The sequence below is a fragment of the Pongo pygmaeus genome, chromosome 18, assembly GCF_028885625.2.
Source record: "Pongo pygmaeus isolate AG05252 chromosome 18, NHGRI_mPonPyg2-v2.0_pri, whole genome shotgun sequence".
NCBI classification, from domain to species: domain Eukaryota; kingdom Metazoa; phylum Chordata; class Mammalia; order Primates; family Hominidae; genus Pongo; species Pongo pygmaeus.
Window position 1 is genome coordinate 23,765,380 of NC_072391.2, and position 16,003 is coordinate 23,781,382.

At 46.2% G+C, this 16,003-nt stretch overlaps 1 protein-coding gene across 1 annotated transcript; it reads right to left on the reverse strand.

Moving 5' to 3' along the window:
* Positions 1–7,062: 7,062 nt before the first annotated feature.
* Positions 7,063–15,827, reverse strand: LOC129015901 (lipopolysaccharide-induced tumor necrosis factor-alpha factor-like). The gene is made up of 3 exons (XM_054454600.1): positions 15,608–15,827; positions 12,615–12,771; positions 7,063–8,812 (listed from the first exon to the last, which is right to left on the reverse strand). Exons 1-3 carry the CDS (start codon positions 15,825–15,827, stop codon positions 8,704–8,706), a joined length of 486 nt encoding a protein of 161 aa, XP_054310575.1. The 3' UTR covers positions 7,063–8,703.
* Between the last annotated feature and the right edge of the window lie 176 nt (positions 15,828–16,003).

A 16,003-nucleotide genomic window follows, 5' to 3' on the forward strand; every position in this document is an offset into this window, starting at 1 on the left:
GAGTTTCACCATGTGGCCCAGGCTGGTCTCAAACTCCTGGGCTCAAGCGACCCTCCTGCCTCGACCTCCCAAAGTGTTGGGATTACAGGCATGAGTCACCACGCCTGGCCTGCAAAACATTTTCCTCACCCCCAAAGGAGACCCCAGATCTGTGAAACAGTCACTTCCCATTCTCCCCTCTTCCCAGCCCCTGACAACCACCAATTTGTCATCTTTATCTATGGATCACCTATTCTGCATATTTCACATAAATGGAATCATACAACAGGTGACCTTTGCTGTCTGGCTTCTTTCACGTGGCATAACGTTTCCAAGGCTCATCCATACTGTAGTATGTGTTAGTGCTGCATTCCTTGTTATGGAAATTGGTGTATTTTAACCATGTTTCAGTCAGTGACAGACACCCGATCCCCAAACTTGGGAAATGTTTCCTTTGAACCATGCACTTTGCCCAGGTTTTCTCAATGGAGTGATTTGATTTTGTTCCTCAGAGATGTTTAGTGATGTCTGGAGTATTTTTTTTTTTTTTTTTTTGAGACAGAATTCCACTCTTTCGCCCAGGCTGGAGTGCAGTGGTGAGATCTCGGCTCATTGCAACCTCTGCCCCTGGGTCCAAGCGATTCTCCTTGGCTCAGCCTCCCGAGTAGCTGGGATTACAGGCGCCTGCCACTACACCCAGCTAATTTTTGTATTTTTAGTAGAGATGGGATTTCACCATGTTGCCCAGGCTAGTCTCGAACTCCTGACCTCAGGTGATCCACCTGTCTTGGCCTCCCAGAGTGCTAGGATTACAGGCATGAGCCACTCTGCCTGGCCTCGAGAATTAATATTTTTGATTGTCACAACTGGCGACTGCTACTGGCATCTATCTCTGGGTAGTGGCCAGGGATGCTGTTAAACATCCTCCAATGCCCAGGATGGACTCAGAACAAGGAATGATCTAGCCCAAGGTGTCAACAGTGCCAAGGTCAAGAACCCTGATTTCAGTTCCTTCTGTCTGGCCGATCTGATCCCCAGGCCACATGGAACAACATTTCTCAACATTGCCAGCCCTTAGGAAACACTCAGGCACTCCTTCTTTCTCATTCTCTTTCTTTCTCTTTTTCTTTCTCATTCTCTTTCTTGCTCTTTCTGTCACTCTTTTTGAAGAGATGGGGTCTCCCTATGTTGCCCATGCAGGAGTACAGTGGCACAGTAATAGCTCACTACAGCCTCTAACTCCTAGGCTCAAACAATCCTCCCACCTCAGCCTCCCAAGTACTTGGGACTACAACGGGCACCACCACACCCTGCCTTTTCTTAAAAATGAAGATTTCTGGGCCCCCTCCCAAGCCTTTCGAATCTGAATCTCCAGGCATGTAGCTTGGGAATCTGTATTTTTAACAAGCCCAAGGTGAATTTTAGGACCAGAAGTTACTCTGTTATGAATTGCTTGGCAACTGCGTAAATCACACTTATTCCATGCCTCCTTTCTTTTACTTGTAAAATGATCATGTTTTTCCTTTTTATCTGGAAGAGTTCTTGGCAGGATTGGTGGAGACAATATTTGAGGAAGCGTTTATATGCAAGATCACGTTATCATAATATGCAAAGGAAGCATAACATGATGATGTTCTAGTTTAGATTCCCAAGAGCAAGGAGCCTGACTCTCCCATTTGCTGCTGTATCCTGGGAACATGTTACACACCCAATACGCACTTACTGAATGAACAGAGGCCCTGGGGACCACAGCATCAGTGATGGAGCCTCACACACTCACACCAACCCCCAGGCCAGGCCAGCGACCCGGGGCCACGGTGCAGCTGCAGGCTGATCGGGGCAGCCTTAGCACTTCAGTGGGCCACTTCCTCCATAAAAATATATTTAAACATGTATTTTATGACTGTGTTGGTATAAAGAGAAATATAATCCAGGCCGGATTCATTATTATATGCAGGCATTTTTCCCTCTTATGGAAAAAAATGGTACAATTAAAGACTTTCTGTGGCCCCAGTATGGCTGTGCCCAGGGATAGGTCAGCAATGATGCCTGGTGGCATCTTGAGAGTTCCTAATCCAATTGATCTGGTGCATGGCCTGGGCATGGAACCTTTTAAATGCTCCCCCGGGGAATTGTTTTTCATTGCTTTTTTTTAGAGCAAGGGCCTCACTCTGTTGCTCAGACTAGAGTGCAGTGGTGCGATCACGGCTCAGTGCAGCCTTGAACTCTTGGGCTCAAGCCATGCCCCTGCCTCAGCCTCCAGAGCAGCTGGGACCACAGGCACACACCACCACGCCCAACTAATTTTATTTATTTATTTATTTATTTATTTATTTTGAGACAGAGTTTTGCTCTCGTTGCCCAGGCTGGAGTGCAATGTCATGATCGTAGCTTACCGCAACCTCCGCCTCCTGGGTTCAAGCGATTCTCCTGCCTCAGCCTCCCAAGTAGCTGGGATTACAGGCATGCGCCACCATGCCCGGTTAATTTTGTCTTTTAGTAGAGACGGGGTTTCTCCATGTTGCTCAGGCTGATCTCGAACTCCAGACCGCAGGTGATCTGCCTGCCTTGGCCTCCCAAAGTGTTGGGATTACAGGCATGAGCCACCATGCTCAAACTTAATTTTTATTTTTATAGAGACGAGGTCTCACTGTGTTGCCCAGGCTGGTCTTTAATTCCTGGGCTCCAGCAATCCTCCTGCCTTAGCCTCCCCAAAGTGCTGGGATTACAGGAATGAGCCACTGCACCCAGCCTCCTCCAGGGGATTCTAATGTGCAGCGTGGAGTCTGAGGACAGTGGCCCTGGCCCTGTCGTACAGGATTCAGTAAGAATCTTTCCCATCTGGAATCATCCACCAGCAGCCGGACACAGCCATGATTGACAAGGTCGGGAGGCCAGGCATGGTCCCCTCCACACTGCATAACAATGGAAAGAACAATCATTCCTGCCCTTTAGTCCCTGAGATCAGTGAGGCAACATTCATTTATCTTCCCCCTGGGGGTGGTTGGCCTGACAGTCCTTGCAGGGCTCCTGGAGGACTGAAGGCTTCCAGGCCAGTGCAGCTCCGGGCAGCTTGGCCCCTTCCCCTTATGCTCCATGCACCCAGAGACACATACATGTGTGGATGCACACTCACACGGGGCCAGACACTCATAGACAGCTACGGAGACACCCGGAGCCCAGCTCACACACATGACAGACACCTAGGCCCTCCAACAAACACCCACAGACACACCCACACATACACAGACACACTCCTACATATTCCCCCATACAAAGCCCCCAATGCACACACACACCTATAGAGACACCCAGACCACCCCCTCGCACATATACACATGTGGACACTATCTGGTCACTGATAAAGGCCTGAACGAATTTAAGACTTTAAGACAGAAGGCAGGCAGAACATAAAATGAGGAGGCCATTAAGTTAGACAAACAACTAATGCAGGGAAAGGCAAACCAATGCAACCACAAAGAAAGACCTTCAGTGAAAATGGGAAGGCCAAGCACAGTGGCTCACGCCTGTAATCCCAGCACTTTGGGAGGCCAAGGCAGGAGGATCACTTAAGCCCAGGAGTTTGAAACCAGTCTGGGCAATATAGAAGACCCCAACTCTACAAAAAATTTAAAAATTAGCTGAGTGTAGTGGCGTGTGCCTGTAATCGCAGCTACTCAGGAGGCTGAGGCAAGCGGATGACTTGAACCCAGGACTTCTGAGACCAGCCTGGGCAACACAGTAAGACATCGTCTCTACAAAAAATAAGCCAGGCGTGGTGACATGCACTTGTAGTCCCAGCTACTCAGGAGGCTGTGGCAGGAGAATCGCTTGAACCCGAGAGGTGGAGGTTGTAGTGAGCCGAGATCACGCCACTGCGCTCCAGCCTGAGTGACAGAGTGAGACTTGGTCTCAATAAATGAATGAATGAATGAATGAATGAATGAATGAATGGACCGTACAGGTAGAATTACCCAGCAATTGCATTCCTAGGTATACACCCAAGGGAACTGAAAACATATGTCCACACAGAAGCCTGTAAACAAATGTTCTCAGTGGCATTATTAACAACAGCCAAAAGGTAGAAATAACACAGACGTTCATCAAAGGATGAGTGGATTAACCAACCGTGGTCTATCCACACGATGGAGTATCATTCACCTACAAAAAGGAATGAACCACTGGTCCACGCTACCATGTGGATGAACCTTGAAAATGTGATGCTCAGCAAAAGATGCCAGATGCAAAGATCACATACTCTACGATTCCATTGATATAGTATACCCACTATAGGTAAATCCATAGACAGAATGCAGACTGATGGGTGCCAGGGGTTGTGGAGAGAAGGGAATGGGGAGTGACTGCTAATGGGTTTGGGGTATTATTTTGGGCTGATGAAAATGTTTCGGAACTAGGTAGAAGTGATGGTTACATAGCATTGTGAATGTACTAAAAGCCACCTAATTATGTACTTTAACATTAGGTGAATTTTAGATGGAAAGAAGGAAGGAGGGAAGAGGAAGGGGGCAGAAATGTTGGCAGGGCAGCACTAAGCCCACTGTTCACTCTTCCTAGGCAGGGTCGTGTTTTCTACCCCGATTGTACAATGCCTGCAAAACAGCAGGAGTTAATCAATGATACACAATGTGAAATCCACAGACACCAACCAGAGGCTTCCAGATGTTACCCTTCACACTTAACTTTACACCGTGACCCCTCCCCCAAACACACACATCTATATATCCAAGTTTTACAAATAATAGTCAGATCTATTATGAGTAATGCACTGTGACTTTTGATGAACCCATTAAATTGATTTTGCCCATTTGGGAAACCGGCCAAGATCACTTAAGAGGCACTGCAGTACTAAGAGCTTTAAGAATACTTAAATGCTGAGGCCAGGCACAGTGGCTCACGCCTGTAATCCTAGCACTTTGGGAGGCCGAGGCAGGTGGATCACTTGAGGTCAGAGGCTTGAGACCAGCCTGGCCAACATGGTGAAACCCTGTCTCTACTAAAAATACAAAAATTAGCCTGGCGTGAGGGAGCGCACCTGTACTCCCAGCTACTCAGGAGGCTGAGGCAGGAGAATCACTTGAGCCCTGGAGGAGGAGGTTGTAGTGAGCCGAGATTGTGCCACTGCACTCCAGCCTGGGCAACAGAGCGAGACTCCATCTCAAAAAAAAAAAAAAAAAAAAGGGAACAGAAAGGGAAAGAAAAGGAGAAAAGGTATTTAATTGGGAGAACATCTTTTTAATACTGCAGAGAGCAGTTACAAGGTGGTTAGTTACATGCACTAGACTCTATACTTGGTGGTGAGCTATTTATTTATTTATTTATTCATTTTAATCTGAGCTCCAGAATCTTATTTAAAATTCTTAGATTAAAAAAAAAAAAAAAGGCCGGGCACAGTGGCTCATGCCTGTAGTAATCCCAGGACTTTGGGAGGCCGAAGTGGGCAGGTCAGGAGTTCGAGACCAGCCTGGTTAACATGGCGAAACCCCAACTCTACTAAATGTACAAAAATTAGCTGGGCACGGTGGCAGGTGCCTGTAATCCCAGCTATTCGGGAGGCTGAGGCAGGAGAATCGCTTGAACCCGGGAGGTGGAAGCTGCAGTGAGCTGAGATCATGCCATTGCACTCTAGTCTGGGCAACATAGCGAGGCTCCCTCTCAAAAAAATAAAAAGCGAAACTATTCTTGATGCCTTTTTCATGGCCCTTGCTAGATCTACTTCCAATTCACTCATGTGCCTGCAAAAAAACAGGCGACTCTTTGTAAACATTTGAGTCATACAGGGAGGAGAGGACCAAGGAACCGAAAGGCAAATCAGAATTCTGCGTAAAATTCCAACGTCTAGATTTACTCCTAACAGAAATCTTGAGCCCAGAAAGTCAGAGGAGGATTTTTACCATCCCAAACACGACAGGCTCTCACTGGGGAGAAAACTGAGGCCAAATGGTGTGAGTATATGAAGCCATGTTTATAAATAGTTCAGTATTCAACAGAAGGGTTCTCGTTAGCAACTGGGAAGCCAGTTGTCCCGAAGAAAACATTTTCACAGGTAACGCTGTGGTCAGCAAAGAATCCATCATATGCTTAAGTCTGGCTTCAAGAGATGCAGTAGCTGAATGATTTTGTTAAGCCACAAACCAACACTTCTTAGAAAGCCACGTCGCCTAGATGGACATAACAGAATATAAGATATATAGCCACTTTTGGTTTCAGATTGGTAAAATTCCTCTTTGCGGTCCAAGTAGGTAGGTATAAAGCCCTTTCATTAATTGAATGTGAACCAGTGTTTGCAAGAGACTCTCAAGTCCCCACCAAACAGTGGCAGAACAAAAGAGCCTTTTAATTTGATATGTAAGTCCATACTTCGAACAGTAAAATGGAATGTCCAATGAACGCTTCGTACTCCAGGCATCTGACATGAAAGTTCCGTATAATACATGTTTTTACGATCCTGAAATAGGGCTCTTGTTTTGAAGACTTTGCATATGTAATTAATAATAGCTTGAGATCATGTATATGCCACCATCTGAGCCAAACTGCTAAATATGCATGGCCCCGAAACTACACAATCAAGATCTGGAAAGCAGCAATTTTTCAAGACTGTAATTTAGGGTTTAAATGACAATGTAAGCCACACCAAGATGACATTATTTCCTTGCATCTAGCAAAATGAAGCTGTATCATCAGGTAGCAAAGGATGGGGGAAGGCGGCATCCATATTCCTGACATGTTACAATACTCTCCTTTTAGCATCTCACAAAGCATGTTTTGTTCAGAGAATGCATGGGGACAGTTCTCTTCTGTGCATTTTATTAAAACTTGAAAGCTGTGGCTTGCCGCCATCAATGACGCCTATTGGGTTCCAATAGCCTCATGTTCAAATCTGACTTGTTAGCAAATCCACCCAACTCAACATCGGTCATCTTGACATCGCAGTATATTCAGCAAGTCTGAAGTTTTTAATCGGGAAGGATTTTCTACCGTTACTGAGCAAATAAAGGTTCTTTGTAGCAATGGCTGGAAATGCAACATGAGCCCTTTCATCACACCAAAAGAACTCATAAATAGTTCACCGGGTGAACCAAAGACTTTATTTTTCAAAAGCAGGTAACACCGAAGTACTATGTGGTATCCATATTCGTTGCAAAAATGATAATTACTGGAATTTTCCAAACATCAAATGAAGGGGGATCAATGGTTACCACTATCGTTTTCAACCAATATACAGAGGTTCGCTCAAGGTCTAGGTTTTATTTCTACATAGTAATATTCACATGAGTTCCCTGTGCTGAATTATTATCAAAATGAGGACTCTTGAAGGTTGAGCCCAGCTTTGTCTTGACTTCAAAGATGACACAGCAGCCAACCTAGAATCCTGGCTTGCTGCCTGAGTCCTAGAAATCAGGTCTTCTCATGTTTTACAACAAGCTGTGTCTCTGAAAACTAAAATCAGACTTTAGATTCCTCTGAAACAGTTCTGGTTCCCAAGCATCTGCACCATGGTACCCAGACATGCTCAAAATGTGCTTTCCCTTATCTTTCAAAACCCACCACCAGGAACCCAAAACGGACCCCACTTTGAGAGTTCCATGATGAAGGTGTTTAAGAACCACATCAACCCCAAGTAAAGGCAGTAGATTAAATTATCCATTTCTTTTTCTTCCTTTTTTTTTAAGTGAGACTACATTGGCAAATGGAAAAATGACACCAATCATATGATTACAGAAAATGGTTTTATAAATCCTCCTCTTGAAATTATGTTCAGGCCCAGCACGGTAGCTCATGCCTGCAATCTCAGCACTTCAGGTGGCCAAGGCAGAAGGATCGCTTGAGCCCAGGAGTTCAAGACCAGCCTGGGCAACATAGTAAGACCTCACCTCTGTTTAAAAAAAAAAAAAAAAAGAAATTCTGTTCAAAAGTATTTCAGACCAAAAGGAGGTCATAAAAACTGTTCATATAATTAGTCTATGAGAAAAAAATCCCTGTATGGAAAGGGGCGCTGAAGATCGGGCACAGAGAAACAAGGGGAGACAGGGCAGTGATAAGATCCAGCCCTATTTTTCTAGCATGCATTTATGACCTCGTGGATATGTCTGTACTGGGTGTTAATAGCCCCTCTTTGTACTTAAAAAAAAAAATTAAGAAATTAAAGTGAATCTGTGTGCTAATGAAGTCTGCAGTTACAGAATCTCAAAGCCAAGCCTGTAAAGTCTGTAAGGCAAGATCTTTGTCATAAGGGATGGAAAGAGACGGATCAGATAATGGTAGGCACTAAAGGCTGGTTCAGCCGAGCTCTGGGCAGAACAACCACAAAAATAAGGCAACTGTGGCTTCTCAGTTTGAGACTGCCACCAGAAAGGCCCACGGAGCAGGAAAAAAGAGCCACTGATGGCAGATCACAGGAAGATATTCGGATAGGGCAATGATCACAGTTAGATGGCAGGATTCAGGGTCACAGGGAGGCAGGAAACCGTGGAACTGACACTCAAGGGGAATGTCTTTGCAAGTCCTATGCACGACTCCAAGCAGCAATTTCTGGGGTTTGGAGATTTGTTAGTTTAGCGACGTATTCCCCCCAAAAGAAGACATGAAGGTGGGCCCCCTGGAGAGGTGAGACCACCAGGGCAGAACCTCCACCAGGCGTGAAGCTGGATGAGAGGTGGAAAGGACTTCTTGCGGCACCCGGCTCCCTCCACGTCTGGCTGAGTCCTACAAACACTTGTAGGTGCCCAGGAGAGCTCTGCAGTTGGGACAGTAATGGTCCACGTCCTGCAGGGCATCCACGCAGAAGGGGATGAAGCAGCAGCCCGCTATGCACCTGGAAGGAGAGAGAGACACACGGAGCACATTACTGACCACAACAGGATGGACACTGGCTGCCAAAAACATGTTCATGTCCTTCTTTGTAAAAAGGGTCTTTGCCAGTATAATTAGGAATTTTGAGATGGGATCATCTTGGATTATCCAAGTGGACCCCTAAAACCTAATGACCTCAGAAGAAGAGGAGAAGACACACAGAGATACAGAGTGGGCAGAAGGGTATGTGAAGACAGAGGCAGAGGCTGGAGTGATGAGGCCATAAGCCAAGGAACACCTGCAGCTACCAGAAGCTGGAGAAGGCAAAAAATGATTCACCCTAAAGCCTTAGGAGGGAGCGTGGCCCTGCTGAGCCCTGCTGACATTTTAGTCTTTGGTTTGTTTTTTGTTTTTGTTTTTTTTTGAGATGGAGTCTCACTCTGTTGCCCAGGGTTCAAGCAGTTCTTGTCCTCCTGGGTTCAAGCAATTCTCCTGCCTCAGCCTCCTGAGTAGCTGGGATTGCAGGTGCATGCCACCAGGCCCAGCTAATTTTTGTATTTTTAGGAGAGATGGGGTTTCACCGTGTTGGCCAGGCTGGTCTCAAACTCCTGACCTCAAGTGATCCACCTGCCTTGGCCTCCCCAAGTGCTGGGATTACAGGTGAGAGCCACCACACCCGGCCCCTGCTGACATTTTGATTTTGCACTTCTGGTCTCTAGAATTGTGAGAGTTAATATCTGTTGTTTTAAACACTAGGTGTGTTGTAATTTGTGATGACACCCCTAGGAAATTAACATGCCAGCCAATGCTAAGGCTCCTCCTACGGACAGAGCCCCTTTGAGCATTATTTTCAAATCTGGGGTCATTTGGGAGTCTTTCAAAGTGTTAGATGGGCTTGGTGAACTTTTTTTGCAAAGGGACAGATAGTAGATCTTTTAGTCTTTTTGTTGCTGTGTTTTGTTTGTTTTTGTAGAGATGGGGTCTTGCTATGTTGCACAGGCTGGTCTTGAACTGCTGACCTCAAGTGATCCTTCCACCTCAGCCTCCCAAAGTGCTGGGATTACAGGTGGAAGCCACCACACACCCGGCCACATACTTTCATCCTGATGAGCCATCGAGTCTCTGTTGCCGCTGCTCAACTCTGCCCTAGGAATGAGAAGACAGCCACAGAGAATCCAAAAACCAACAGGCGTGGCTGTGTTCCCGTAAAACTTAAAACAGGCGCCTGGCTCCAGGGTTGTTTTGCCAACCCCCGTCTTACTGATCTCTTTTCCATATAGACAGGCTGCTTCTTACAGCAACCAAGTAGAGTTCCCCAAATAACGCCTCTTAACCTACATAATCCACCATTGGCACACACAGGCAGGAATCTCAGACAGCCTGACAACCAATGTTTGCCAAAAACGGAGTTAAAACTCAACCTTTTACAGAAAGACGCTAGTTTACATAAAGCAGAATTTGGAAATATTCTGATGAGGAAATTATCTCATGAAAGAAATTTCCTCCTATTGCCTAAGCTTTCCAGAGCTCAAATAAGGGCAGTCAGTCCATTCAGCAGGAATCTTAACCTACGGCTTATAGGTACAGGCGCGGCTCCAGGCAGCATACACACATATTTTATCCACAGCAGCCCCTGAGGTGGGTGTTATTGCCCCGTACCCCCATCTATAGATGGGGAAACTGAAGCACAGAGAGGTAAAGTCACTTGCCCATGGCCACATAGCTAGTGAGAAGCAGGATTTGAACCCACTCTACCATGTTTAAGGAAGGAACAAAGGGAGGAAAAGAAAGGTTGCCTCGATTTCTAAAGCCAGACTGGCATAGGCCGATTCTCAATGTAAGTTTCTATTCCTCTATAATCCCAGCACTTTGGGAGGTCAAGGCAGGAGGACTGCTTGAGTCCAGGAGTTCAAGACCAGCCTGGGCAACAGAGTAAAACCTCTGCTTCCACAAAAAAAAAAATTTAAAAATTAGCTAGGTATGGTGGCACACACCTGTGGTCCCAGGTACTCAGGAGGTTGAGCTGGGAGCATTGCAGGAGCCCAGGAGATCAAAGCTGCAGAGAGCTACGATCGTACCACTGCGCTCCTGCCTGGACAATAGAGCAAGACTCAGTCTCAAACAAAACAAAACAAGTAAGTTTCTATTCCGTCTTTCCCCGATTTCAAAGATAAAAATTTGTTTTAATACAAATATCCAGAGGCAATGGATTTTTTTTTTTTTTAAGCATTTTCTGCCCACGGAATGAAGACAACAGCAGAGTCCTATGGGCAAGAGGGGGAATCAGGTGCCCAGAAAGCTGTTTTGTCTCCTTCCTTCCTTATTTAACACATGACCTCAAGGAAGTTAACTAAACTCTCCGGGACTCTGAGCCTCTTATTGAACTTAGGAAGAGAAATATTGTTCCTTCTCAACCTCAAGTCACCAAAGGACAATGTAGAGGAATGTGCCGGTTGCATGAGGCTCCTGAAACTCACAAATATTGTTTCCTTCAAGGAAAAGAATGGAGACCCTTGGGGTTTTCTGAGTGGCTCACGTGGCCAGGAATAAGGAAGCTACTTTTACCTGCTTGGTGGGAAACAAAAAATTGATTGTGTTTCCTCAGATTTTTCTCCCAGAACAGAAACTATTATCTCTTTAAACATAATACCCTTGGTGCAGACATAAATATTTATATAATTTCCCTGCATGAGTAATGGGAAAAATACTTCGGGTCATAAAAAGATAAGAAGTTTTGAAGCGATTCCTATGAAGAATTTTAATGTACAGATTGTTTAAAGCTTCCCTCGGGCTCGAGCAAAACATTATTATTTAGGTCATGAAATTCTAGAAGAAAAAGGAATCCCTAAGGGTATTGCCCTGTACACAGCTGGAAGCAGCTGTGAAGCTTGTCCCTATACACAGGGTGTGGTTTCAGCAGATAAGCAAGAAGAAAAGATGGAAGACCAATTTCTGGGGACTGATATGCTTTAGACCAGCAGGGATGACTTGGCCTCCCTGGGGGCATTTTTGTTCAGAACACTGGGGAGTGTGGTGCTCCTAGCATCAAGCGGGTGGGGGCCAAGGATGCTATTCAATATCCTACAATGCACAGGACACCTCCTACAATAAAGAAATGTCTTGGGCCAGGCATGATGGCCCACGCCTGTAATCCCAGCACTTTGGGAGGCTGAGGCGGGCGGGCCACCTGAGGTCAGGAGTTCGAGACCAGCCTGGCCAACATGGTGAGACCCTATCTCTACTAAAAGTACAAAATATTAGCCAGGCCTGGCGGTGCACACCTGTAATCCCAGCTACTCAGGAGGCTCAGGCAGGAGAATAGCTTGAACCTGGGAGGTGGAGGTTGCAGTGAGCCAGGATCGTGCTACTGCACTCCAGCCTGGGCAACAGAGTGAGAATCCATCACAAAAAAAGAAAGAAATGTCTTAGGCCAGGCACAGTGGCTCACACCTGTAATCCCAGCAGTTTGGGAGGCCGAGGCGGGCAGATCACCTGAGGTCAGGAGTTTGAGACCAGCCTGGCCAAGATGGTGAAACGCCAACTCTACTAAAAATAAGCTGGGCGTGGTTGTGCACCCCTATAATCCCAGCTACACAGGACGCTGAGGCAGGAGAATCGTTTGAACCTGAGCAGTGGGGATTACAGTGAGCCGAGATCGCCCCACTGTACTCCAGCCTGGGCGACAGAACCAGATTCCATCTCAAAAAAAAACAACACAAACGTCTGGCCCTGAATGTCAAGCATGGTGCAGTTGCGAACCCACCCCTGCCAGCACCCAGAGAGAAGGGCAGGAGGGCTTGGGGCCAAGTGGGAGGTAGACTCACCCCAGCAGGCACAGGCTCCCGCAGGACAGCCAGGTCAGAGCACCAGCGTTATAGGACAGCTGACTCACGATCATCTTGTTGCAGGAAGGACAACGCATTTGGACAGGGCGGTCCAAAAAGGTGATGGGGTGCTGCACATAGACCGTCTGCACGGTAACTGATGAAAGGGAGAGGGACAAACACAGGCTGCTCAGGAAACAAGACCAATAGCATTCACTACAGGACAAAGAGAGGAACGCAGGGATGCGAGCAAATATTATATTTGTATATCCATGTTCATAGCACGCGTTCATCGTTTGGCTATCTATGAGAGCCAAAAGGGGAAGGAACACATGTGTCCATCGATGGACCAATAAATTAACACAGCAGAGTTTATCCATCCACCAGAATATGATTCAGCCTCAAAAAGAAAGGAGGACCGGGCGCGGTAGCTCATACCTCTGATCCCAACACTTTGGGAGGCCGAGGTGGGAGGATTGCTTGAGCCTAGGAGTTTGAGATCAGCCTAGGCAACATGACGAGACCTCATCTCTATGAAAAACTATAAAAATTAGCCCAGCGTGGTGGTACATGCCTGTAGACCCAGCTACTCAGGAGGCTGAGGTGGGAGGATCACTTGAGTCTGAGAGATTGAGGATGCAGTGAATTATGATTGCGCCACTGCTCTCCAGCCTGGACAACAGAGCAACGCTCAGTCCCAAAAACAAATAAATAAATTTTAAACAGCCTCACACTGTGCCCAGCAGCTCTTGATAAACAATCCACTCTCTTTACACAGACCCTTTGATAAACTCTGACAGCCAATGATAAGGGTAGAGTTTACCAAGCCAGGAAACGCAGGCCAACTCTGTGAGACAACAAGCTCGTGAACTGTGTTGATACAAGAAATGAAAATATAAAATAATGCTAGGAAGAAAAAGCTATGTGAAAACATGTTTGAACATTCGCAAGAATCAGAAAAGAATCCAGGCCGGGCACGGTGGCTCACATCTGTAATCCCAGCAAATCCCTTGGCTTTGGGAGGCTGAGGTGGGTGGATCACCAGAGGTCAGGAGTTCAAGACCAGCCTGGCCAACATGGTGAAACCCTGTTTCAAAAGACAAAAATTAGCCGGGCATGGTGGCGCGTGCCTGTAGTCCCAGCTACTTGGGAGGCTGAGGCAGGAGAATCGCTTGAACTCGGGAGGCAGAGGTTGCAGTGAGCCAAGATCGTGCCACTGCACTCCAGCTTGGGCAACAGAACAAGACTCTACCTCAAAAAAAAAAAAAAAAAAAGAAAAAAAAAGAGAGAATCCGGGGTGATGAAAATCGTCAAGCACTTCAGTTGTTAAGCTCATATTTCTGTCAAAGCAACTTCCTTCTGTTCCTTTTTACGTTGTTAGAATGCCATTTATATAACAAATGAATTAGGGGAAAATTACTGCCTAGAGTTAACTGAACTTAGTAATACTCATAGAAAGACCCTCCTTCCAGAAAAGTAGTATTGAATCATACTTTAGCACTTATGTGTAATTTTTTTTTGGCAGGGGGGACAGGGTCTTGTGTTGCCCAGGCTGGAGCGCAAGGGTACAATCATAGCTCACTGCAGCCTCAACCTCTTGGGCTTAAGGAATCCTCCCACCTCAGCCTCCCAAGTAGCTGGGACTACAGGTGCAAGCCATCACGCTCGGCTAATTTTATTTCCATAGAGACAATATCTCACTATGTCACTCAGGCTGGTTTGGAACTCCTGGCCTCAGGTGATCCTCCTGCCTCAGCCTCCTCAGTAGCTAGGATTACAGGCGCAAGCCACCATACCCAGTTCATACATTTTATTAAGTGTTTTTGGGGTTCAAGAATAAGTTATTTGGGCCAGGCTCTGTGACTTATGCTGGTAATTCTAACACTTTGGGAGACCAAGGGAGGTGGGAAGATCGTTTGAGCTCAGGAGTTAAAGATCAGCCTGGAAAAATAGTGAGACTGCATTTCTACAAAAATTTAAAAATTAGCCAGGTGAGGTGGTGGATGCCTATAGTCTCAGCTATTCCAGAGACTGAGGTGGTAGGATCACTTGAGCCCAGGAGGTTCAGGTTGTAGCGAGCCATGACTGCACCACTGCACTCCAGCCTGGGCAACACGGTGAGACCCTGTCTCAAAAAAAAAAAAAAAAAAAAACCAAAGAAGAAGAAGAAACTATTTATTGATCACAGGATGGTCTAAGAATCTAAAGTCATTATCTCATCCTCTTCCAGCTCAAAATAACTTGAACACAACAATAAGAGTTCACTTTTATCAAATGAGTACTCTGTATTTGGCACACAGTACTTCCTCTCATGTTAACAACTCACTGATATTTGTAAATAGGTACTTGATGAAACCTATTTTACAAATGGGGAAGCTGAGGCACAAGGAGGTTATGTGAACCCAGGCAGTCTGATTCACGGGCCCCCTCTCTGAGCTAAAGATTTCTTTCAGAGCTACCTGTGATACTGAAGCAGTGACATACCAGGTCACCCTCGGGCGGAAGGAAGCACCAAAGGACAGGGACCATCTAGTTGCTCAAAAGCAGAAGAGCAACTTGCATTGAGGGTGAGCTGGTATGAAAACACAATCACACCTTGCTCAGGATGGTTTCTTCTCCTCCCTATTCCTACCTCGGCCCTGGCCTCAGGGCAGAAGTTCTGCATCAGCCCTCAGGAGGAAGGGTGCGGGCCCTTAAGACACAAACTCCCATTCTCAGAAGAAAGTTGGTTGTGCCTCCATGAGATGTGCCAAAAGATTCGTATATGATGATCATGGGAAAGATCCTAAACCATACTTTATTATGGAAAAGCTGTGAGCCTCACCAACATGGAATCTAAAAGACCGTGTGTGGAATTTCAAGGTAAGGGGTTAAAACTGGAACGTACTGGCACTTTACTTAGACTCTTTGGTAGAGTCACTTTGGTCACTCTCCTGATTCCCAGTGTGGAGGGCCAAGGAAATGGTAAGGGGGGCCTGCGAGGCCACACGTACTTGGATTGTTATTGGGGATGGGCGCTGGCTGGGTATAATACGAAGGAGGATTCATGCCCTTCCCATCAGGCCCTGTCACTAGCCCCGTAGTTGGCCCAGGCATGGGAGCTGGAGGTGTGGGGTAATAACTGTTAACAGCCACTGTCTCTTCATAGGATGGAGGTGCGGATGGTGCTGAGGAAGGCCCGGTGGCCACCTGGTAAGGTCCTGGAACCGACATTTTACCTAAAACAGAAACAGAACATACCAGATAAGAAATTCAGTTATCTCTCCCTCTCTTTTTTACCTAAGGCTTCAATTTTCTTTCTGGCAAACAGAAATTCTGAGAAAATGACTTCCATCCAGCTTTGTGCAAAAGCTAGGAAGAGGGTTAATGTCCCTTCAAGACCCCAGAAT

What these genes read in the sequence shown, in the direction of transcription:
- LOC129015901 (XM_054454600.1), bottom strand. Translation starts at nt 15,827, where the DNA reads ATGTCGGTTCCAGGACCTTACCAGGTGGCCACCGGGCCTTCCTCAGCA. An exon ending in CATCCCCAATAACAATCCAA is followed by an intron (nt 12,772 to 15,607) that starts GTACGTGTGGCC and finishes CCCTTTCATCAG; the next exon opens with TTACCGTGCAGACGGTCTAT. An exon ending in GGGAGCCTGTGCCTGCTGGG is followed by an intron (nt 8,813 to 12,614) that starts GTGAGTCTACCT and finishes CTCTCCTTCCAG; the next exon opens with GTGCATAGCGGGCTGCTGCT.